The 24,481-nt window shown below is 47.8% G+C and overlaps 1 protein-coding gene across 1 annotated transcript in view; it reads right to left on the bottom strand.

Annotated features, from left to right (window-relative positions):
- The window catches only part of LOXL2 (lysyl oxidase like 2), a 38,698-nt gene that overhangs the window by 2,409 nt on the left and 11,808 nt on the right, over positions 1-24,481 (bottom strand). The window contains exons 3-7 of the mRNA XM_044663020.1: positions 20,559-20,726; positions 18,399-18,561; positions 15,998-16,241; positions 6,317-6,432; positions 3,807-3,943 (exon numbers count right to left, since the gene is read on the bottom strand). Coding sequence (XP_044518955.1) covers positions 3,807-3,943; positions 6,317-6,432; positions 15,998-16,241; positions 18,399-18,561; positions 20,559-20,726 — 828 coding nt within the window. The remainder of the gene's footprint in view (positions 1-3,806; positions 3,944-6,316; positions 6,433-15,997; positions 16,242-18,398; positions 18,562-20,558; positions 20,727-24,481) is intronic.

The raw sequence follows: 24,481 nt of genomic DNA, 5'->3' as shown, positions 1-24,481 counted from the left end.
TTTCCTTCCTTCCTTCCTTCCTTCCTTCCTTCCTTCCTTCCTTCCTTCCTTCCTTCCTTCCTTCCTTCCTTCCTTCCTTCCTCCCTGCCCCCCTTCCCACCCCCTCTTTCTTTTTTTCTTGTTCCTCTCTTAGTTCTCCAAATATCCCTTCTTGACAGTAACTGCTGCACTGAGGATGTATTCACTTCTCTATGAAGACAGAAGGGAGTCAGAGGGCCTGGGACCCGGCACCGTGGCAGAGCGGATGTTCCCCAAACAATGAGAGAGAAAAAGGAGGGCGGGACAGCGAGAGCTTCCCCCCCTCAAGGGAGATGGCTGCGATTTCTAAGAGAACAGGGATGATCCTGAGAAGCCTGTGATTAAATGATGGCCTTGGAGGCCAGAGTTCAAGTCCCTCCAATTCCCTGCCCTCCGCTTTGGCTCTTTGAGTCCAAAGTTACAGATCAGTGAGTTGCTGATTTGAGCCCATAGGTGTCAGGTGTCGTCTCTCTCTCTTTTTTTTTTTTTTTAAATCAGGAAATTCCTCTAGCCATTGAGCATCTATTAAGCACCTACTGTGTGCCTAGCACAGAGCTAACCCCCAGGAATACAAAGTGCAGGAATTGGTCCAACGAAAACAATACTGATACTGTTATTAACGTGAACCAATGAAGACTAAGTCTAGGTTGTCTTTATCACAAGGAATTCCCAGGTGAGGAAACTCCCCGGATGTTCCTCTGCTATTAGCCTTATGATGACGATGATTATCCATCGGCTGATATAATGATCTGCGTGTGCCCCTCCCCCCATCCTCCAGGGAGCCCGGCTCACAGCAAACACCAGGCTGCAGGGGATCCCCCTTGGTGGGGAGGGGGCAGGCGGTGCCCAGCCCCGCCCGGGCACCAAAGGCTGAGGACAGCGAGAGTCCCAGGCTCAGCAGAGAAGCCTCCGAGCCCTCTGCCGTCCTGGGGCGGTTTGATGTCCTCATCGAGGGGGCATCGCCCCCCCCTTTCCTTCCATGGTTTTCTGCCCGAGCCTTCCCCAGCCCTCCTCCCTCCGGCCACCGCGCCGGTTTACACTGGAAACAGCCAGCACAAAGCTGCCCACTGAAGTCACTGTGGAATATTCATTCATAGCCTGGCACTTCCGCGGCTCCCATTAAACACACACACTGAGGGGAGCCGTCTGGGAGCCGTCTGCAGAACGGGACGATCCAGCTCTCTCTCCCTGTCCCGCTTTACGTCGGAAAGAATGGCAGCCAGGAGTTAGCAGCCCTGGGTTCGAATCCTAGGCCTGCCACATTCAGGCCGTGGGGCCCCGTGGCTGTCTTTGTGCCTCTGTTTCTTCCTCAGTAAAAAGGGCAGACAACTGACATTTCTAAAGGCCTTTAAGGCACATCTAATTCTTTTTAGTTTCTCTTTTGATCCTCACCACAACCCTGGAGGGCGGGGTTGGTGCCCATTTTATTGATGAAGAAACTGAGGTAGGGAGAGGGTCAAACAACTTGCTGGGATGATCACAATGAGTATGGGAGAGGTCGAAAACTGCATCTGAACTCTCAAAGTCTGGGTTCGAAACTGAGCTCTGCTACTTACATGCATTAAATATAATAGAGGACAGGGCCTTGCCCTGTGACTTCACTGTTGGGGAGCATGCCCAAGTGAGGAGATTCCTCTGCCAATGTAATTGGGTACTTTCTCTGCAATCTGAAGATTTTGAGTTGCCTAAAATGCTAACAGGTTCAACAACTTGGCCAGGGTCACAAAGCCAGGGTGTACCAGAGGCAGGACTTGAACTCAGATCCTGTTGTCAAACTTAGATGGAAACAGATGGCTGCCACATTAATCTTATCTGTATTGTGTTGTGTTTTCAATTTCGTTTGTTAAACATTTCCCAGATAGATTTTAATCTTGTTCAGTGACTGTGTGCCTCCTTGACTCTTCTGGGCTGTGATATTATGGAGAGAACACTAGAGCCAGAACCTGCCTCAGTTTATCCTAATATCGACTTAGTCACATAAAAGAAGGAAGGCAAAGCTCGTGGGCTACTCACAGCAGTTTCTTCCTCCCTCCCTCTGTCTGTCTCTCACACACACACACTTTCTCTCCCTCCTCTCTTTCTGTCTCTCTTCTCTTTCTCTCTGTTTCTCTGTCTCTGTCTGCCTCTCACTGTCTCTGTCTCTGTCTGTCTGTCTTTCTCTCCCTCCTCTCTTTCTCTCTATTTCTCACTTTCTCTGTCTCTGTTTCTCTCTCTTTCTTTGTCTCTGTCTGTCTCTGACTTTCTCTGTCTCTCTCTCCCTCCTTTCTCTCTTTCTGTCTCTTTCTCTCCCTCCTCTCTATCTGTCTCTCTTCTGTGTCTCTGTCTCTGTCTCTGTCTCTGTCTCTGTCTCTGTCTCTCTCTATATATACAATAAAAATCTTTGAGAGTCTTGGAAACTCCAGAGCGCCCATTTCTTTTTATTCAGTAGCTGTCAGTCACGACTGGCTCTTTGTGACCCCGTTTGGGGTCTTTCTTGGCGAGGGCACTGGACACTGGAGGGGTTCGCCATTTCCTTCTCTGGCTCATTTTACAGATGTGGAAACGGAGACAAACAGGATCAAGTGACTTGCCCAGGGTCACACACCCAGTAAGTATCCGAGGGCAGGTTTAGACTCCGGAAGGGAAGTCTTCCCGACTCCCGGCCCGGGGCTCTGTGCACTAGGGGGCCCCCTAGCGGCCGGATCGCCTTTCCTGAGGATGCAGGATTCTCTGAGTGAAGGGTGCTGGATTCAGGAGCGGAAGGAGCCCTGCATTTCTGGAAATGCTCTGGCTGGGCCTTGGTTTTGCCCGGCGGTGCCCATTTGTTACGGGGCTTTTGCAGTTCTTGGCTGGTCCCAGCGAGGAGGGGAAGGTGGGAGGCATAGAAAATGGATTTTTGTTCCCTGGAAAAATTCCCGAACCTCTGGAGAGATGCCTGCGGGTAATTACAGACTGCCTGTCCCATAGGGGTGGCTGGTGGCTGCCCCCTCCGACGTCTGGCGGGCCCTTCCCTCCCTAAGGCCGCGGTTGTGCCTGGGCCTGGGCAGAAGTGCCAGGCTGGCTCATTCCTGCCTTCCCTCTGTGGTCACTTCTCCACAGGTGTGAGACCTATCTGCAGGGCGGGGCCCGGGCTCTGGGCTGCCAGAATGCCTTGGAAGGGTCTCAAAGCCGGATGGCACATTCCTGGTTCCCCGCCGTGCCACCCGGCTGGGCAAGGGGAGAGGCTCCGAGAGACACGTGTCCGGCACTGCAGGAGGGGGCGGCCTCTCGGCTAACTCCCAGCAGCCCTTGCCCGAGCCCCGGGCCCCCCCCCCCCCAGGCTTCTTTGTCTACAGCTGGGAGCCCCCGAGGCTCCGGCTTAGGAGGGACCTTAACGCCCACCAAGACTGAGCTGCAGAGAAGGTGCTGACCTGCATCGGCAGAGAGAAATTGTGCCAGGGCAGCCCCAGATCCGTCCTCCACGCTCTCCCAATGTCACGAAAGCCTCAAAACCACTTGGGGAGGCGAAGGGTACAACCGCCATTGACTCTGTGAGCAGGAGGTCCCAGCAGCCAAATGACTTGGACAAGGTCAAGTCACAGAGGCAGAGGCAGACCAGGCACCTCTGGGGTCCTACACTGCGGGTGGAGAGTGGTGGGGAGGTAGAGGGGAGGGCAGGGCCACAGCGCGGCTCAGCTCCCTTTGGGAGAATATCAGGGCCTGCTGTTTCATGAGGGAAATGACAAGGTAAAGTGCTCCTCTAGCCCTCCTCAACCCAGCCACTCTTTGGGATTGGGAGAGGGGTGGGGTGTGGGCTCCTGAAGCTGTACCTGGAACAGATAGTCCCCGGGGGGCACGTCGGTAATGTCCACCCATTGGCAGTCGATGTCATGACGGTAGATGTCCCAGCAGCCCAGCGTGATGCCCTGCTCGCCGAAGTTGGCGCACTCGTAATTCTTCTGGATTTCTAGAGAGGGGCAGAGACACGAGAGGCTGCATCTGCTTCTTTGGTAATTCTTCTGGACGATGTGCAGCTCTGCACACCAGGAGCTCTTCAGAAATGCTGTTCACTGGCTGACTCTCATCCCAAACACCCCTCCCTCTCTTTCTCCTTTTCCCTCCCTCTCCCTCTCTCTCCACCCCCCCCCACCTTTGTCTCTGTCTCTCTTTTCTCTCTCTGCTTTTTTTTCTCTCTCTCTCTCTCTCTCTCTGTCTGTCTCCCTTCTCTCTCCCCTCCCCACATCTCTCTGTCTTTCTGTGTCTCTTTCTTTGTTTCTCTCTGTCTCTCTCTACATCTCTTTATATCTCTATCTTCCTCTGTCTCCTCTTTCCCCACCTCATCTGTCTTTCTGTCTCTATATATCTCTCTATCTCTCTGTCTCTCTTCCCTTCTCCATCTCTCTTTGCCTTTTTCTGTCTTTCTCCCCCTCTGTCTGTTTCTCTGTCTTTCTTTTTGTTTCTGTTTCTTTTCCCCTCTCCATCTCTGTTTTTTCTTTCCCTCCCCCTCTCTGTCTCTTTGTCTTTTTCTGTCTCCTTCTCTCTGTCTCTGTCTGTCTCCCTCTATCTCTCTCTGTTTCTGCTTTTCTTTCTCTGTTTTCTCCCCCCATCTGTCTCTCTTTTTCTTTGTCTTTTTCTGTCTCCTTCTCTCTGTCTCTTTCTGCCTCTGTCTCTCTGTCTCTCTCTGCCTCTGTCTCTCTCAAACACACTCTGGCACATCTAGGCACAGAATCTCATTCTTTCAATAACTAATACGAAGTATAAATTATATCAGACAAACAATGATGTATATATAAGTCAGCAGCCTAGAAGTTCCTGCTCTGTTCTCTCTGCAGAGCCAGATCCACCCCATCTTCCCAGGCCCAGCCCAAGGCCCCATAGCTGAAGGCACAGTGACCTCAGCCTTTCTGCCTTCCCAGTCTGTTCGCTGCCCTTGGCCCACCCATACATGCCACGACAAGTCTCCTGTCTCTTTAAGCATTGTCCTGTCTCTTTGATCATTGCTTATCTTTGATGCATGTCTTGTTTCTCCAGCTAGACTCCCGCTAGAAAGATGTTTGAGAGAAGAGATCAAGGGAGCCTTGTTCCCCTCGGGGCCTTGAAGTAGGGGCTCTGCAAACACAGTCCAGGGATTCAGTGACCAAATGTCAGCATTTAAGGGTTGAAGGGGAGGTTGGCGGCCCATTGGACCTCACGAGGAATTCTCTTGAGCACATTCCTGAATTGTGGTCCTCCAGCCTTGGCTCAGAGACCCCCCAGAGCCTGAAGGGTAATCCTCTACCTCCTAAAACAGTCCACTCCACAGGGAGAGTTTTCATTGGAAGTTTTCCCCAACAACCAGTCTAAATTAGCCTTTTTTTGTAACTCTCCAGCCCACCCCCATGGACAGATGGATGAGGATACATCTAATCCCTTTCCCACATGACTCATTGAAGGCAAACCACACTGGCTTTCTGTCTTTAGGAATGTGGAATTTGAAATCTTTAGCCTGAAGAAGGGAAGACCCGGTGCATCCTTCTTTACTTATTTCAAGGACTCTCTCATGGAAAAAAGAGTTAGGTCAGGGGCAGCTAGGTGGCTCAGGGGATTGAGAGCCAGGCCTTAGAGATGGGAAGTCCTGGGTTCAAATTTGGCCTCTGACACTTTCTAGCTGGGTGACCCTGGGCAAGTCACTTAACCCCCATTGCCTAGCCTTTACCACTCTTCTGCCTTGGAACCAATACACAGTATTGATTCTAAAACGAAAGGTAGGGTTTAAAAAAAAACACAAGAAAATGAGCTAGGTTACACTGCTCGGACCTGGAAGGCAGAACAAGGTGCCTGGGATGAAGCTGCAGAGGCAGATTTAGCTTGGAGCTATTACAGAAGGTAGTGAAGTTCCCATCACATGATGTCTTCAATGGAGGCTGGATGACCACTCTTTGGAGAAGCCACCTTAGACTAAGTGACCAGAGCCCCTTTCCCACTCTAAGGGTCTGTGAGGTTCCATCCAGCTCATACAAAAGCAGGGGGGCTTTTCCTAGGCCTGGAATGGGGGTCATTATAGTAAAGATGTGACTTGGAAGGCACTGGGGGCTCCCCATTTATTTTTATTTTTTTTAAACCCTTAACTTCTGTGTATTGGCTCCAAGGCAGAAGAGTGGTAAGGGTGGGCCATGGGGGTCAAATGACTTGCCCAGGGCCACACAGCTGGGAAGTGGCTGAGGCCGGGTTTGAACCCAGGACCTCCCTTCTCTAGGCCTGGCTCTCAATCCACTGAGCTACCCAGCTGCCCCCTGGGCTCCCCATTTGTTGAGGAGCCTCTGGCCCCACTCCCCTCACCTGAGGCCAGAAGGGAGCCTACCTCCATCACACTCTGTGTCCTCCAGGCAGAAGCTGGCTTTGTGGCCTTCAGCCACCTTGGTCCCATTGAGGCTCAGCAGGTCATAGTGGGTAAATACTTCCATGCTGTGGTAGTGCCTAGAGGAGAGAAGGAGAAAATTCAGCCCTGACTGACCCTCAAGGCATGGATCTGGAGCCAGAAGGGGCCTGAGGAACCACTGAGTACCCCCTCATTCTGCACATGAAGAAACTGAGAGGAAGAGATTTTTGGTGACTTGCCTAGAGTTACAGAGCTAGGAAAGTCTCAGGCAGGATTTGAACCCAGGCTTTCCTGGGTCATAATAATAATTGACCTCTTCCCCTAGGGCTTTAAAAGTTTATAAAGTGCTTTCCTTCATTGAGTCTCCTGAATGCTGTGAAGTAAGTACTACAGATGGTATTCTCCCCATTTTACAGGCAAGGAAACTGAGCCTAAGAAAAAGCAAATGACTTCCTTATTGTAATCAACAGAGACAGGATTCAAACCCTGGTATTCCTGATTTCCAAATCAAATGCTTTATCCATTCTGCCATGCTGGTCTTTGAGCAGGGGCTGGGATGCTACAGAGAAGAGTCTCGCCCTGTTGTGGGCTGGACTAGATCCCAACTCTATGCCAAGCTCAGAACCCTGGCAATCTGAGCTCAAGTCCCAATGCTGCTTGCCACTGATTAGTTGTATGACACTGGGTAAGTCCTTTCACTCCTCTTTCCTTCAGTTCTTTCATCTGTAAAATGGGTCTAAGATTCCCTTGGCCAACAAACTCTCACGATGGTTTTTGGGGGTCTGCAAAGATAAGGTTTGGAAAGGTCTCTAAACTCCAAAGGGACGAAGAAGAAGAAGGCAGTCTCTCGGAGATCTTCTAAAGGAGGCCCATCCCTTACAGATTTATCTTTGGAACACGCTGTCCTATTAACCTGCCCCTGTGGTTTCCACCATGATCCTTCTAGTCCAGTGTTCTGGCCCTTTGGTGCCTGGGGTGGAAGGGCAGGAAGTCAGGGATGAAACCCAAGCCGAGTGCCCTGCCCTGACAAGGAGTTTGAGTTTCCTTTAATTGTGGATTATGGATCTGACCCCTGTTAATTATCTGAGCCCTTTTGGGAAGCACTTATCCATGCTCAGCTCTTTTAGAGTCAGAATTGGGTTCAAGAGTCCACAGCCTTAAAGCTCTTTCCTGAGGAAGCTGTCATGGGCGCCATTTTGTATTTTCCTTTGTTTCATACCAAGTGGTCTGCTCACTGGCCACGAGTTTCCCCATTCTTAGCTTGATTGTCCCCAGAAAGCAGACTTGGTCTGGTGCTGGGCCCATCCTTGAAACTTTTCCAGCAGGAGAGAACCTTCCAAGGCTTAGACTCCACTGGCACAGCCTTGGAGGACCCCGGGGTCCTTCACACCGCCCCAGGAGTCATCAGCAAGACTTGGTTAGACAGCAGCGATTTCTGAGACACACAGTGTCTCAGAAATTAAAGATGAGCATTGCCCGGAGGACAATGGCAAGGGGCACCGTGCATGTGGGCAGGCGGCAGAACCCAACCTCTGAGGAATTTGGACTTTGAAGAAATGGCATAAAAGGTTTTCAGCTGCGAGACAGATAGAAAAGTCCCAGAAGATGGACCGGTCACATGGCAAGGAGGGGGAATGCCTCGCTGGCTCCCTCATGAGACCAAGAGAAAGGAAGGAGGCTGCCAGCATATTTGGTGGGCTTCCTGTGGTGAACTTATGAGAAGGCATGAATGAGAGGCTGGGCTGCCACCTGCCTCAATGGAAGGAACATTTGTGTTGATGGAATCACTCTTGAGTATTTAAATACTCAATGGATGGAGATGGAGATGTATGACTCTGGGTAAGTCCTTTCACTCCTCTTTCCTTCAGTTCTTTCATCTGTAAAATGGGTCTAAGTTTCCCTTGGCCAACAAACTCTCATGATGGTTTTTGGGGGTCCACAAAGATAAGGTTTGGAAAGGTCTCTAAACTCCAAAGGGACGAGGAAGAAGAAGAAGCCAAGGACAAAGATGAAGTCCCCTTGAGTATTTAAATCTAGAATTCCATGGACCATCACTCCCCAAGTCCTTCTTTTTAACTCCATTTGTTGTTCAGCCATTTCAGTCATGTCAGACTTTTGGTGACTCCATTTGAGGTTTTCTGGATAAAGATCCTTGGGTGGCTTGCCATTTCCTTCTTCAGCTCATTTTACAGATGAGGAGACTGAGGCAAACAGAGTTAAGTGATTTGCCCAGGGTCACACAGATAGTGAGTATCTGAGGCTCTTCGCGACTCCCAGTCCAGCACCCCACCCACCCCACCACCTCACTTCCTTCCCATTAACACCATTATTCTCTCCCTGGGTGGCTAAATAACTATAGATTCCAGTATTCCAGGTTCTTGGGGACGCAAAGGTCAGTGAGAAGCCACATGGTGGGGGTCAGGAGACTAACGTACAGTATCAGTGCGGACTTACACTGTGTTGGATGAGAAGGGCACTGCATATATAATAAGAAAACCAAGGTTCAAATCCCAGTTCCACTCATTATTATCTGGGTGACTTCAGGCAAGTAATTTGACCTTGCTTAGCCTCAGTTTCCTTATCTGTAAAATGAAGCCATTGGGCTGAGATCAAGAGTCAGAGTATCTAGTTCTGAAAACTAATTCTGACTCTTATTAGCTGGGTGATCTTGAACAAATCATAGATTTCTTTGGGCCTGTTTTCTTATCTATTAAATGGGGGGGGGGAATAGGGAGCAGCTGGGTAGCTCAGTGGATGGAGAGTCCGGCCTAGAGACAAGAGGTCCTGGGTTCAAATCTGGCCTCAGACACTTCCCAGCTATGTGACCCTGGGCAAGTCACTTAACCTCCATTGCCCACCCTTACCACTCTTCTGCCTTGGAGCCAATACACACTATTGACTCTAAGACAGAAGGTGAGGGTTTAAAAAATGGGGGGATAGCCTCTCAGGCTTCCCAGACCTAAATCCGCCATCCCATCCTCATCCCAAGTGTTGTTAAAGTTGTGACAAAGATCATGAAATAAATAGGCTAGTCATGTTTCAAGAATATGAACAGTCTAAATTGCCTTATTCAAGCCTTGGCCTCTAAGCCCCTTTGGACCTCAGTTTTCCCCATCTGTAAAATGAACAGCTTGGGCTAGATGATCTCTAATGCCCTTTCCAAGGCTTCCTGCCAATGAAAAATCCTTCAGATCTTGTCTCTCCGAGGTCACTCAAGAGTCGAGGGAGGTGGGGAAAGGGCATGTTTTGGGGTGTGGGGGAAGAGGTGCCTTTTTCTTTTTTTGTCTCCTGGACTAAACACTCTGCCTGAGAATCCTAATGTTGACTGCTTCCTGCCACCAGGTAGCATTTCCCAGGTTAGCTGGGTTCCTGTGGAAGCATCCCCAAGCCAGCAGGAAATGGCCTGCGAATATTCATTTTGTGGTAGCCACAGAAGGGGAGTCTGTAAAGGTGTCTATTTTGGCTTCTCCCTGGAGCAGACCAAGACCTTGGGTCTGACTCAGGGCCTAAAAAATGTCTGCCTCGTTCAGAAATGGGCTTATTTATGTTCCTGTGTTTACCAGCTGGGAGGACTAGAGAGAAATCCGTTTATATTTCACTGTCTAAACAGAGTCCAGCCCAGGCACACAGACAGACAGTCTGGTGAAAGGGAGCCTTCCATCCTGGAATATCCATCTTTCCCAACTCCCAGCTCCCGTCTCTTCCTGAGAGTCCTTCTCCTTTCCTCCCCCAAGAAGGTGAAGGGAGACAGCTGCTTGCAGAACCTTAGGCTGGCTTGGTGCTTGATGGGAAACTCTCTATCCTGAAGAATGGAGGCGGTGGGTTCCCCCTTCTGCAGAAATCTTCAAGCACTACAGAGGGGAATGCTCTCAAGAATGGGTTAGGCTGGGAGGCAGTTAGGTAGCACAGTGGATGGAGTGCCAGGCCAAAGGACCAGGGTTCTAACCTGGCTTCACATATTTCCTAACTGTGTGACCCTGGAAAAGTCACAACTCCAATTGCTTAGACTTTACTGCCCTTCTGCCATAGAATTTATTCAATTCTAAGCCAGAAATTAAAGCTTTTAAAAAAATTGTCTTGCCTGAAATCAATGGCTGGAAGTTACCCAGAAGGAGATATTTTGGCTCTGTAAAGGGAAAAACTGCTAACGATGGTGCTAGATGCAGAAGGAAGTGACTCTTGGAGTAGTGAGTTTCTTCATCTCTGGAGATGTTCAAGCAAAAGCTGGGTGATCACATGTTGGGGATATCGTAGACACCAACCCTCTGTTCCTCAAATTCCTAATATAACTCAAAGTGCCCCTGGCTCCGGAGCCAAGGTGAGCCATGAATTCACTGCCAAAGGCCTCTCATTTAATGATACTTAGTGAAATGTCTGTCTATGGGTGCTGGAGAAGTCACTCAGCTATATCTGCAGTCTCTAGGACAGTGATGGCAAACCTTTTAGTTAATTTAAAACCAAATGCCCAAACTTCACCTTCACACCACATGTGAGCCGCTCCCTTACCCCAGAGAGGGGAGGGACAAATGCTCCCATTGAGCTGCTGGGCAGAGGGCCAGGTGATGAGAGAAATGTCCTCAGGTGCAATGTGGAGATGGGGAGGAGAGCAGCCCTCTCTGGCATGTGTGCCATAGGTTCAGTAACACAGCTCTAGGATAAGAGCAGCTAACCTGACAAAGGGCAGGAGCCATCATGGACATCCACACAATTTATCCATAGCATGAATGAATGAGGACTGATTAAGCATTTCTTAAGTACTTAATATGTGCCAGGCACTGTGCTAAGTGAAAAAAGAAACAAGACAATTGGTGCCCTTGAAGAGCTTACATTTGAAGACTAGAAGGACCTGGTGCATGAACTGATGCAAAAACAATTTAATTAATAAATTTTAAAAAAAGCACACGATATTAATTGATGTAGCTTAGTCCTGTGGAATATTCTTTTTTATATATTCTTAAAATCTGATACTTCGAATGTTAATAGGGGAAGACAACATACAGGAGAGCTAAAAGGGAGGGCATCCCCAAAGGGCGTGATGGTTTGGGAAATGTGGAGGCCTGATTCTGGACAACAAAGCCCAAGTGTCAGGACTCGGGGCCTCAAGAGGAGAGTCCAGAGGGCCAGCTGGCTTGGCCACACTGCTTTGTGGGTCTCAATATTCTGCTACCATTTTAACTTTCAAAGCACACGAGATTATCTTTTATCCCCATACCAAAGCAACTTGTGCGGACCCTTATTTTCTTCCTCCTTCACGTGGCCAAAGGACCACAGGTTGGCGGCTGCTGCTTCAGGTCCTGACCATCTCAAACACAACCCCTCTATTTTAGTACTCTGACTCCTCAAAGGTCTGTAATTGGTTTGGTGAAGACATTCTTGCCTCCACCCCAGAGCAGAGCCCCTCTATAACTTAGCAGATGGTCTCTGAGAACTTCGGTGACCAATATGTTATCTTCTAGAAAAATCTCCTGCTATTTTCCCTAGAAAGAGGGATGGAAGGGATGGCTGGGTACAGCCCTCAGTCAGGACTACTCTCTCCGCCAACCGCACCCAAAATGCTGACCAAGACACCCACCTGGTGACTTAAAAGCTTCAAATGAGCGAGACCGAGCAGAAAAAGGAGGATGATGGCTTTGAGGCTAGACATCAGAAGAAATATTTCAATGACATCTTCACCAGCCTATTCTTAGAAGAGGGAGAGTTCCTTGTGGGTGTAAATATATGTCACATATAGTCTCCTACCATGTAATCTCTGGGTGTGCTTCCATACGGATGGCACAGATGATAATTATGCTCTACTGACGAATGCAGGGGCAGATTCAGCATTAGGATGTCTGTGGCTTTCTCTGTGGTGACCCGTATGTTTTTTAAAAGTGAAATCCATTAGGCACCAATGTCTTCATGGTGCTAATAGCATTCAGGAGGGAAAACCCATGTTCATTTATTCACTTTATTTATTTTTTATTTATATTTTTAATTTTATTATTATTTATTAAAGGACGATGCCAATTATATTTGTTATTATATATAATTTTTATTTATTATATTTACTATATTATATTATTTTTATTATACATTTATTTATTCGTTTTCATATCCACTTATTTATTTATTTCTTGTGTGGTTTTATATTTATTATTTATATATAATAACATGATGATGCCAATTATATTTGTTATTTTTATATATTATTTTTATTTATTTTATATTTTATTTATTATATTTATTAATTATACCANAACATGATGATGCCAATTATATTTTTATTATTATATATAATTTTAATTTATTTTATAGTTTTATTTATCATATTTATTAGTTATGTTATATTTTATTTATTATATAATAACATGATGATGCCAATTATATTTTTATTATTATATATAATATAATACATTAAATGCCAAGCACCTTGCTGGGCAATAGGGGTATGAAGGCAAAAATGAACAGCCTCTTCCCTTAGGCTGCCTACATTTTGACCCTCTGTGTGATGCCCTGTCCTAGGCATGAAGACTCTAGAGAAAAAATGAAGCAGTCTCTGCCCTTAGGGAGTTTTCATTCTATTAGTTGTGAGGAGAGTGGGAAATAACAGGTACAGAGAGAAAAAAAATACAATACACACACAAAGCAAATGAAAGTAGCTTCAGAGGGCAAGAAGGGAACAAAAAAGTGGAGGAATGAGGAAGACACTTGTGCCAGGGGTGGCATTTGAAGGAAGGAAGGGAGTGATTCTTGTAGGTAGAGGTAAGGAGGGACACCCCTCCTGGGTTATTGTCTTGTTGTGGTGGAGGGACTTGCGTAGCTCAGTGAAACCTTGAGCTATGCCATGGAGGGTTACCCAAGATGAACAGATCACAGTGGAAAGTTCTGACAAAAAGTGATTCACTGGAAAAGAGAATGGCGAACCATTCCAATATCTTTGCCAAGAAAACCCCACGGACAGTAAGAATTAAAATGAAAAAAGATATGAGACTGGAAGATGAACCCATCAGGTTGGAAAGTGCCTAACGTGTTCCTGGGGAAGCATGGAGGACAACTCTAGGTGGCTCCAAGACCAACCAAGTGGGTAGGCCAAAGCTCAGCTGAGGACGTGTCCAGTGCCGAAAGGAAAGGCCAAGGCTGTAAAGATCAATATTGTCTAGGTACCTGGAATGAAAGCTCTAGGAACCAAAGTAAGGTGTATGTGGTCTAACAGGAGCTGGAGAGATTTAACATCAACATCTTGGGTGTTAGGGACCTTCGAGTGATCATTACATCCACTACTTTGGGCAAAAATCCCATAGAAGAAATGGAGTAGCCCTCAGAGACAATAAAAGAGTAAGAAATGCAGTCCTGGTGTATATTCTCAAAAATGACAGAATAACATCTGTTCAAATCCAAAGCAAACCATTTAACATCATACTTTATAAATGAGTCCATGTGGATTGAGAGCCAGACCTAGAGACGGGAGGTCCTAGGTTCAAATCTGGCCTCAGATACTTCCCAGTTGTGTGACTTTGGGCAAGTCTCTTGACCCCCATTGTCTAGCCCTCACCACTCTTCTGCTTTGTAACCAATACACAGTATTGATTCCAAGAGGGAAGGTAAGGGTTTAAAAAACAAACAAACAAACAAATAAATGAGTCCATGCTCAACAAGACCAAAGTTGATCAATTCTAAAAAAAAAACCCACTAAAAAAAAAGGTGTCACATTCATTATAGGAGACTGGAATGCTAAAGTAGGAAATCAAAAGAAAGTGGGAAGAAAGCAAGCTTGACCTTGAAGTAAAAAAATGAAGTAGGGCAGAGACTAATAGAATTTTCCAGAGATAACTCATTGGTCATAGATAGCAATCATTCTTTTTCTTTTTCTTCTTCTTTTTTTTGTAAACCCTTACCTTCCATCTTAGAATCAATATTGTATATTGGTTCTAAGGCAGAAGAGTGGCAAGAGCTAGGTAATGGGAATGAAGTGACTTGCCCAGGGTCACACAGTTAGGAAGTGTCTGAAAAGTTAGAGAATCTCTAGGCAGACAATTAAAATAAGACCTGGAACTGACTATAGCTCTGATCATGAGCTTATTGCTCCAGATTTGGCGAGCTAGCCTTCAGCAATGTGTGAACCAAGAATTACCAGAACAGGCTAGTTTTCAAAGAGGCAGAAGAACCGGAGGCCAAATTGCCAACATTCACTGGATTATGGAGGAAGTAAGTGAATACCAGGAAAACATCTACTTCTGCCTCACTGACTACATGAAAGCCTTTGCCTGTGTGGAGCACACCACTAGGTAGCAAGTCCTCAAAGAGATGGAAATGCTAGATCCTACTCCTTGTCTCCTGAGGAACCTGTATGTAGATTGAGATCCAAACAATCAGAACCGAACATTGAACAACTGATTGGTTTGAGATTAGAAAAGAGTATGACAATGCTGGCTAGTCACCTTGTTTATTTAACTTCTGTGCAGAGTATCTCAATGAGAAATGCCAAGCTGAATGAATCCAAAGTCAGAATGAAAGTTTCTGGGAAAACCTCAACAATCTCAGATCTGTAGACAGTATCACTCTGATGGGCAAGAAGTGAAGAAGAGTTTTAAAACTGTCTTGATGATGGGAGAATAGGAGAGTGTAAAAGCTGGCTTGAAGGTTAACATAAAAAACAAACTAATATCACTGTAACTGGTCCCATCACTTCTTGGCCAATAGGGGGAGAAGAAATAGGAGCAGCATCTGATTTCATCTTTTTGGGCTCCAATCAAGATCATTGCAGAAGGTGATTGCAGCCATGAAAACTGAAAACCCTTGTTTGTCGAGGGAAAGCTGTGGCAAATGTGGACAGCATAATAAAAAGCAGAGACATTTGAACTCGATGACAAAGATCCATAGAGTCAAAGCTATGGTTTTTCTAGTAGGAATGTCTGGTCATGAGAGTTTGATTATAGGAAAGCCGAGCATTAAAGAACGAATGCTTTCAAACTATGGTGCCGGAGAAGATCCCTTGGACATCAAGGAGATCAGATCAGTCAATACCTGTTTCCTCAGGTTTCCTTAGGTTTCCTCACCTATAAAATGGGGGTAATAATAGCACCTACCTCCAGGGTTGTTGTGAGGACCAAAGGAGATCAATTTCATAGAAAGCTTACTGTCATCGTCCTCATCTTCATCCTTGTGTTGTCAGTATTATAACTATCTTATCATTATCGTCATTATTCTATATCATCGTTATTATAACTGTTGTAGCATTATCATCATTATATAATAATAATTATTATAACTATTAAAGCTTTCTCATTATTATAGATCATTCTTGTTGTTGCTGCTCTACCATGTCCATTGAAAGAGAGGACAAATGATTTTGGATGAGTGCTGACAAAGCCTCTGGAAGGGGGCAGCTAGGTAGCTCAGTGGATAGAAAGCCAGGCCTGGACACAGAAGGACTTGGGTTCAACAGACACTTCCTAGCTGTGTGACCCTGGGCAAGTCACTTAACCACCACTGCCCAGCCCTTACCTCATTCCTGCCTTGGAACTGATACTCAGTATTGATTCTAAGACAGAAGGTAAGGGTTTAAAAAACAAAAAGCCTCTGGGGAAGTGCTAGATCACACGTTCTCTACCCTGGCAGATCCTGAACCTTCGTGACTTTTCCCAGGTTGGACCTGGGCTGAGCAAGGGGGCAGCAGACACTTGCCTGTGGCAGTCATGCCAGACCCATGCGTGGCGTCCGTTTTTGGGACGGAAATCCGATTGGCCATTGTTGTGTATCTGGGAGGAGAAACGCAGCAGCCGGCGGTAGCCTGTGGTGGGGGATGTCTGGGCAGCAGAAGATGCCAGGCAGTTCTCCTCCATGGCGCACTGCAACAAAAACATGGGCCGGTCTTCCAGGTATGTCGTCTGTTGGACGATCTCAGCATTGAGGACCAGGTCAGGGGCAGCTGCAGCGGGAAGGGTAACACGGCCCCAGGGTGTGAGGAGAAGATGAAATGAGAAAACAAAGCCAAAGCCAACACACAGAAAGAGTTACTCTCCTTGGATCAGCCTTCGAGGACTTCCAACACTTGGGGCTCTTCTAGTTATTCCCCTCCCATGAAGTCTAGGCTGGTCCAGATAAGGTAGATTCTTCTCTGTCCCAAAGACATAGCCTCAACTTTGTTTTTTCTACCTTATTGCATATGTCTAGATTGCCATCTTTGCCGTTCCCTGAATTCTCCACTTGATGATTCTATGAATTTACTTGAATTCACAGAGTCAAAAAACTTCAGTGTTGGAAAGAACCTCAGAGTCAGTCTTGTCTAAACTAGGCAGGAATGCTTTCTACAGAACCCCAGAGAGGAGAGGGCCTGGGCTGATAGGAAGAGGACTGTCCCATAAGGTAAAGAAATTGCCTGAAGGTTTCTGATAAGGGAGAACCTTGAGAGATCACAGAATCCATTTCCAGATCCTGTTTTTGGTTGCAAACATTTTCCTGACATTGAGGTGAAATTTGGCTCCTTATTACCCTCTAGCCTGAGAAGAACAAGTCTAGTTCCTCTTCCATGTTCTTTCTGTGGGCGATGGAAGCCTCAGGCAGAATGTGAGCTTTGAGAGCAGGGACTGCCTCGATTTTCCATTTCTATTTTCAGCATTTAGCATAGTGCTTGGCACACAGGAAGTTCCTTTCCACTCTATTCCACCTCAACATGCTGGCTATTTTCCTCTATGGGCTCATCTAATTGTTGACGTGGTTCCAAAAATATGGCACCACAAATTAACCACCATATTACTGTCTGTCCATCTGTCCATCCTTCCTCCCTCCCTCCCTCTCCATCTTTCTCTCTCTCTCTCTCTCTCTTTCTTTCTTTCTCCCTTCCTTCCTTCTTTGCGTCCTTCCTCAGAAGACAGAAGAGAGCTGGATTCTGTAGCGGATCAACTTAGCAAGAAAACTCACTTTTCTGAACCTCATTTTCCTCATCTATAAAATGGTTGTAATATTTTCTGAGGGCTCTCCTTGCTCAGGAACTATGGGATTTCTTTCTATCTATCTATCTATCTATCTATCTATCTATCTATCTATCTATCTATCTATCTGTCTGTCTGTCTGTCTGTCTGTCTATCTATCTATCTATCTATCTATCTATCTATCTATCTATCCATCCATCCATCTATCTATCCATCTATCTATCAGTCTATCATCTATCTATCTATCTATCCTTCCATCTATCCATCTTTCTATCTATCTATCTATCTATCTGTCTATCTATCATCTATCTATCCTTCCATGCATCTATCTCTATCAGCCTATCATCTATCTATCTATCCTTCCATCTATCCATCTATATCTATCTATCTATCTATCTATCTATCTATCTATCTATCATCTATCCATCCATCCATCTATCCATCTATCTATCAATCAGTCTATCTATCTATCATCTATCTATCTATCTATCTATCTATCTATCTATCTATCTATCTATCCATCTATCTATCTATCTATCTATCTATCTATCTATCTATCTATCTATCCTTCCATCTATCCATCTATCTTTCCATCTATCATCTATCTATCCATCTATCTATGTATCTATCCTTCCATCTATGTATCTATCATCCATATACTTATCCATTACCTATCTAATCTACCTCTATCTATCCTAGCTATCTATCCATGTATCTATCCATCTTTCATTTGCTGTATTAAATTTGATTTGGATTGTATAGAGGATTTAAATTAAATTTAATATAATATGAATAATGTAGAATATAATCTGAATTATATACACACCATGTATGTGTATATATATGTAGCAGAGGCAGGATTTGAACCCAGACCCCTCCCCAATTCAAAACCAGATTCTTTCCACTGTGTCCTGCTGCTTGTCATACTTTCCCTTGCTGCGTGGTGATTTAATTCAATTCAACAATTATTTCTCTATTAAGCCCTTACTACATGCCAGGCACTATACTAGGCACTGGGAACACAAGCACAAAAGGGAGCCGGTTCCGAGCCTCCTGGGCTTCCACTTCTAGTGTAAGAAGCGCCCCCCCTCCCCCCGCCACGGAGAGCCTGGCTTTTGCTTCTGCTCTCCTGCACGGTGGGTCGGGTCACTCACTCTCTGAGCAGGTGACCCCGGCTGCGTGATGCGCTCCCGGCGGGCAGGCCACGTTCTCTCCGTGGTGGCGGCAGTGGGACAGCGCCATCTCCGTCCCGGAGCACTTGACCCCGCTCATGACCACAGTGTTGGCGTTGATGTCTCCTTGCCAGTACCAGGTCTCCTAGAACAAGGAAGAAAGGAAAGAAGAGTGTGCCCGCTGGCTCTCGCCCTGGAGGGTGGCCGGTCTTTGCTAGCTGCCCTCTCACGCAACCCTCCTGACGGGGGCGGGGGCGGCGCGGGTGGGGGCAGAAGCCGAGGCCAGCAATCCAACAAGTGCCTTTTGTGTGCAGGCACAGTGTTAGGAGCTGAGACTACAAAGACAACAGTGAAATGATGTTTGCCTTCAAGAAGTGTAAACACTCCAGCGAGAAATCCAGCCTGGTCCCAGCAAGAGGGAGCGATGAAGCAGGAGGCAGCACTGTGCCCCCACGAGGGCAAGGTCCGTCACAGGCTCGGAAAGACCTTGATTCAAGCTTTGCCTCTGCCAGGCTGTGGGCCCCCGGCCAAATCCCTCTCTAACCCCATTGCAGGGAAGGGGCTGATCTGCCCTGGTAGACGAGGACTTGCTTACCCGGAGTTCCCTAAAGCAACGAGAGAGGGCAGAGTCCCCTATCAGAGGGTCACCCAGCACGAGCTGGAAGGGTCCTCCCAGGCCACTCCGCCCAGCTCTCTCCTTTTACAGATAAGGAAACTGAGTCTCAGAGTCTCAAAGTCACACGCTGGGGAAAAGAGCTGCTCCTCCCTAGCCAAGCCTGCCAGGGGGGAGGGACCACAAGCCCAGAGTGCCCTCGACAGACAGAATGCGGGCGAGCCCTGGGAATGGGCACGTTCCCCACCCCCACCCCCCCGGGAATTCCTGAAAGGAATTTGGGAGGGGGGAAGCTGACACTGGGCGGGGGAGTGGGAGGGGGAGAAGATGGAGTCAGTGAGACGAGAGCTCGGTCCTAGGCAACTGCATCCGCCTGGACCGCGTCGTGTATCTGCGCGCTCTTTTTTCGTCGTTAATGCTTTCTCCCATCCGAGCCTGCAGGAGGTTCTGGACTGCGGGGGTCCCCGCACAGTGCTCGGCGCACAGTAGGTGCTTAAGAAGTATTTGCTGATTAGTAGCCCGTAGCTGGCGCTCGCTTACAAAGTGATTCGTCCCCGCGTAACCTGGGTTTACCGGCTCTGAGAGGCAGGGAGGCTCCCTCCGGGCTCAGGGTTCTGGGCCAGGCAGCTTCCCCCCCTCCCCGCTATGCTCTCGGTGCCCCGCGCGGTCGAGGCTGGAGCGTGATGGGGTCCCGCTTATCTGGGTCTCCCCGCCCACTGCCCGTCCCTCCGCGGGCCTTTGTAAGCAAGAGGGGGGCTCGGTGGCCCGGGCCTCGCAGGAAGGGTGCCCGGGGCTATGCTGACAATCCGGGCTGTTTTTCCGTTGCCCTGGGAGATCCAGGCCCACGCCGGCTCCTGTTCTCCCCCGCATCCCTCCTGCTGCGGCCAGCTGTAAACAGCATTAACCGGGATGCCACGTTGCATCTGGAACAGTTGTTGCTAGCGGCCTGCGCGCTGGCCGGCCTCCTCACCGCACCCTTGCAGCAGGGGAATAGGGAGCCAGAGAGATAGGAGGGCCAAGGCTCGGGGATGCGGGACCGCCCCCTCTGCTTAGCGCCCGAACCTCACCGCCCGGCTTAGCTCGGCAAACCCGCCAAGCCCAGAGCCCCGCCCTCCCCAGCGTCCCACAGCGGCCCCGAGGTGGCCTCCCTCACGTCCATCTCAGGCACATCCTTTGTTTACTCCATTCCCAGAAATGCCAGGGTGGGGGCAGCGGGGAGCCCAGAGCTCCGAAAAGGTCACCCTCCTGGGATGTGCCCGGGAGAGCTTCGTGTCTGCCAGAGGAGCGGAGGACTGGAGATGGAGCCCAAGAAGGGACCTCAGAGGCTCACATACAGAAGAAGAAACTGAGGCTCAGGGCGGGCTTGCCCAAAGCCCCACAGACAGTAAGGGACAGAGCCGGGATTCAAACCCAGGTCCACACTTGTCTCTCAAGGAAGCATCTGACGCCAGAGCCAGAAGAGCTGGGCAGGGTTTAGAGAGGGGGAGAGCTCGAGGCTCCGGGGGAAAGGGCTGCTCCCACTGTCCTACCTGGAAGGCGTTATTGGCAAACCCAAGGCCCAGCTGGCGGCAGACCACCATGGCTTCCACGATGCCCCAGTTCTCCCCGCACACGGTCCCCCACTTCAACGTCCCGTTTCGCTCCACCAGCACCTCTAAGCGGCCCTCATAGGGGTTGCGGCCCCCACTCAGGCGCAGCTGTGAAGAGAACAGGAAGATGGTCACCGGAGGGCAAGAATCCCTCGTACTCCCTCCCTCCCCCCAAACAACAGAGTCTTTAGCTGCCAAAAGCGCCCCATTTACAGTCGGAATCCCTTCATTTGATACAAGAAAAAGCCTGATGCCCAGAGAGGCTGTCACTTGTCCCAGGTCACACAGGAAATAACAGTGATAACTAATTCACACCTCTCTCTGTCTCTCTCCTTCTCTGTCTCTGTGTGTGTCTCTCTGTCCCTTTCTGTCTCTCTCCCTCCTCTCTGTCTTTCCCTCTCTCTGTCTCTATCCCTCTCTATCTCTGTATGTCTCTCTCCCCCCTCCCTCACTCCCTCTCTGTATGTCTCTCTCTGTCTCTCTCCTCTCTTTCTCTGTCTCTGTGTGTCTCTCTCTGTCCCTCTCTGTCTCTCCCTCTCTATCTCTGTGTGTCTTTCTCCCTCCTCTCTCTCCCTCCCTCCCTCTCTGTCTGTGTGTGTCTCTGTCCCTCTGTCTCTCCCTCCCTCTCTCTGTATGTATCTCTTTCTCTCTGTCTCTCTCCCTCTCTCTGTCTCTGTGTGTCTCTCTCTGTCCCTCTCTGTCTCTCCCTCTCTATCTCTGTGTGTCTTTCTCCCTCCTCTCCCTCCCTCCCTCTCTGTCTGTGTGTGTCTCTGTCCCTCTGTCTCTCCCTCCCTCTCTCTGTATGTATCTCTTTCTCTCTGTCTCTCTCCCTCTCTCTATCTCTGTGTGTCTCTCTCCCTCCCTCCCTCTCTCTGTATGTATCTCTTTCTCTCTGTCTCTCTCCCTCTCTCTGTCTCTGTGTGCCTCTCTGTCCCTCTCTGTCTCTCCCCCTTTCTCTGGCTCTCCCTCCCTCTCTCTGTCTCTGTATGTGCCTCTCTTACTCTCTGTCTCTTTCTATCTCTGTCTCTGTCTCTCTTCTCTTTTCTTTCTCTTTCTCTCACTTCTCTCTCTGTCTCTCAAACTCTCCCCATACGCACCAATATATACATCCATGCACAGATACATCCACTTTACACATGTGTCTAAAATGCACACGTACACCAATCTATGTCTGTCTGTCTCTCTCCACACAGAGAGAATCCCTAGACTTGGGCTATTAAAACGTAGAGCTGCACTCAGACTTTTGGGACACCCGCTATATGTACAGACATGAGCATTCAGAAGCGTTTGTAGGTATTTAGAAAGCAGTGAACAGGCACATCTCAGACTCTCCCAACAATAACAGGGAGAAGAACCGAACTTCTGATTTCATTGCTAAAAGGAACTCCCATGAGAGCAAATTCCCTCTAGCAGCGCAAGCCAACACTCTCCCTGCAACTTTAGAGTCTCAGAGAGCTGCCTCGAGCACTGAGGTGCAATGACTTACCTAGGGTCATAGAGCTGGGGTGTGCTGGACATTAGAGGTGTTAAGAAGCCTTTCCGGCACCAGGAGAACATTGTTCACAGTAACAGCAATACTGTGCAATGATCAGCTGGGAAAGACTCAGCTCCTCTCGGCAATACAATGATGGGGGACGGTGGGGGATGGTTCTGAAGGACTTAGGGCCAAGCATGCACTCTGTCTGCCCCCCAGGAAGGACCACTGAGGTCAGAATGCAGACGGAAGCAGCTGATTTTTTGCTTTAGTTTATTTGGGTTTTTATTTGGGGATTTTGGTTTGATATGAGTGTCTCTGACCACAATGGCCAATCCGGAAGGATGTGTTCCGTGACGACACATGTGCAATCTAGACCAAGCTGCTTACCAGCTCCTGGAAAGGGGGGGAGACAATCTGGATCATAGAAGTTCAGAAAATTTATGTGGAAAACTTTTCCTGCATGTAATTGGTAAAATAAAATATCTTTACCAAAAAAAAAGGTCTTTGTGGCTCAGAGGTCAGCTCTGCTAAGCCACGTGGTTCCTCAGGGTCACAATAGGCAGCATTTCTATAGCATTTTACAGTTTGCAAAGCACTTTATACATATATCATCTCATTTGATCTCCACGACAACCCTGGGAAGGAGATACTGTTATTAGCCCCATTTTATAGATGAACAAACTGAGGCTGAGAGAGGTTAATTTATTTATTCAGGCCAGGATCAAACAAGGAAGTGTTTTTTCTTTTTTTCTTTTTTTAGTCTGGAACCAGCATCTTATCAGCATAGGGACTCCTCCGGAAGAAATCACAGTCCCCTGGGATGTGGCCGAGGCAAGACTCGAACCTGGATCTTGCTGATTTCGAGACTGGCCCGTCTCTCCACTCTTGACTACACCCTGCTGGTGTCTCCACTTTACAAATAAGGAAACTGAGGGTCAGAGGTAGAAACAGAGTGTTGGGATCAAAGGAGACACGTGATATGAATGAAGAATGCCGAGGAAGGTCATCTCTCACACCTCTTCATGCACTCATGGGTCCCGTCGAACCAGCCTTCTCGCAGCTTCTCACACAGGGTCCTCTTCCTGTCTCCCTTCCTTTGCACTGGCTGCTCCCAGTGCCTGCAATGCTCTTCCTGCTTATCTCCATCTCTTGGAATGTCTGGTCTCCTTCAAAACTAAGCTCACGGGCCACCTTCTACATGAAGCCTTCCTTGATTTCTCTCTGCCACAAAATTACGTGGTCTTTATTTATTTTGTTGTTTTGAATTTTACCATTGTTTTATTTATTTGTTCTTACACCGAATATCTCATTTTTACACGTTCGCTTCATCTCCCCCCATAGAATGTTAGCTCCATAAGAGCAGGTTCTGACTCATTTTTGCCCAGCACAGTACCTAGAAAATAGTAGGCGTCTAATAAATGCTTGTTGATTGATCGATTGATTTCATCCTAGTCTCCATGTGTAGACTGATACAGGGAATAACTTCCTTTTCCCCTCAGGAAATAGTCTTCTTAAGCAGCTATGGGTGAAACACTTCAGCCTCTCATGGTCCAGGCTGTGGGATGAGCCGCCCGTTGCACACCCAATGGGTACTTAGAATCCAAATGCCCAGGATTCAGCAACACTCTTTCAAGTCTCTGATGGCAGATCCCCGAGAGCCCAGGATCACCTCTCTGCTGTGATGAGGCATGGATGAAGGACTCTGGTGGAAGGATACATCCCTCATGGAAGGCCCACTTTCTTTTTCTTTAGTGCTCCTTCTGTCATAGAACAAATACTGTGTATTTGTTCCAAGGCAGAAGAACAGGAAGGGCTGGGTCAAGAAGGTTAAGTGACTTGTCCAGGGTCACACAGCTAAGTATCTGAGATCGGATTTGAACCCAGGTCCCCCTGACTCCAGGCCTGGCACTCCATCCCCTCTCCCATTTAGCTGTTCCCAGAACTCTTTGTTAACAATGTAAGGGGATGAGGGGATGACACATTTGGATGGGAATAGTTTACTGTTATAAACAGTTAGAGATAGACGTTCACTTAGGAAAATCTAGAGCAGTGGTTCCCAAAGTTTCTTGGCCTACCATCCCCTTTCCAGAAAAAATATTACTTAGCTCCCTGGAAATTAATTTTTTAAAAATTTTAATAGCAATTAATAGGAAAGATAAATGCACCTGTGGCCATCACCACCTCCCTGGATCGCTGCAGAAGCCAGAAGAGCGGATGATAATGCGACAGATCGCCAGGTGTCCAGCTAGTAGAAATATATCCATCAGATATACTTCTCAATATAATTTCTCAAAGAGAAAGAGAGAGGAAGAAAGAAAGGAAGGAAGGAAGAAAGGAAGGAAGGAAGGAAGGAAGGAAGGAAGGAAGGAAGGAAGGAAGGAAGGAA

This window comes from Gracilinanus agilis, chromosome 2 (assembly GCF_016433145.1).
Source record: "Gracilinanus agilis isolate LMUSP501 chromosome 2, AgileGrace, whole genome shotgun sequence".
NCBI classification, from domain to species: Eukaryota; Metazoa; Chordata; class Mammalia; order Didelphimorphia; family Didelphidae; genus Gracilinanus; species Gracilinanus agilis.
Note: the sequence above shows the minus strand (reverse complement) of the source record. Positions and strands in the feature narration are given on the sequence as shown.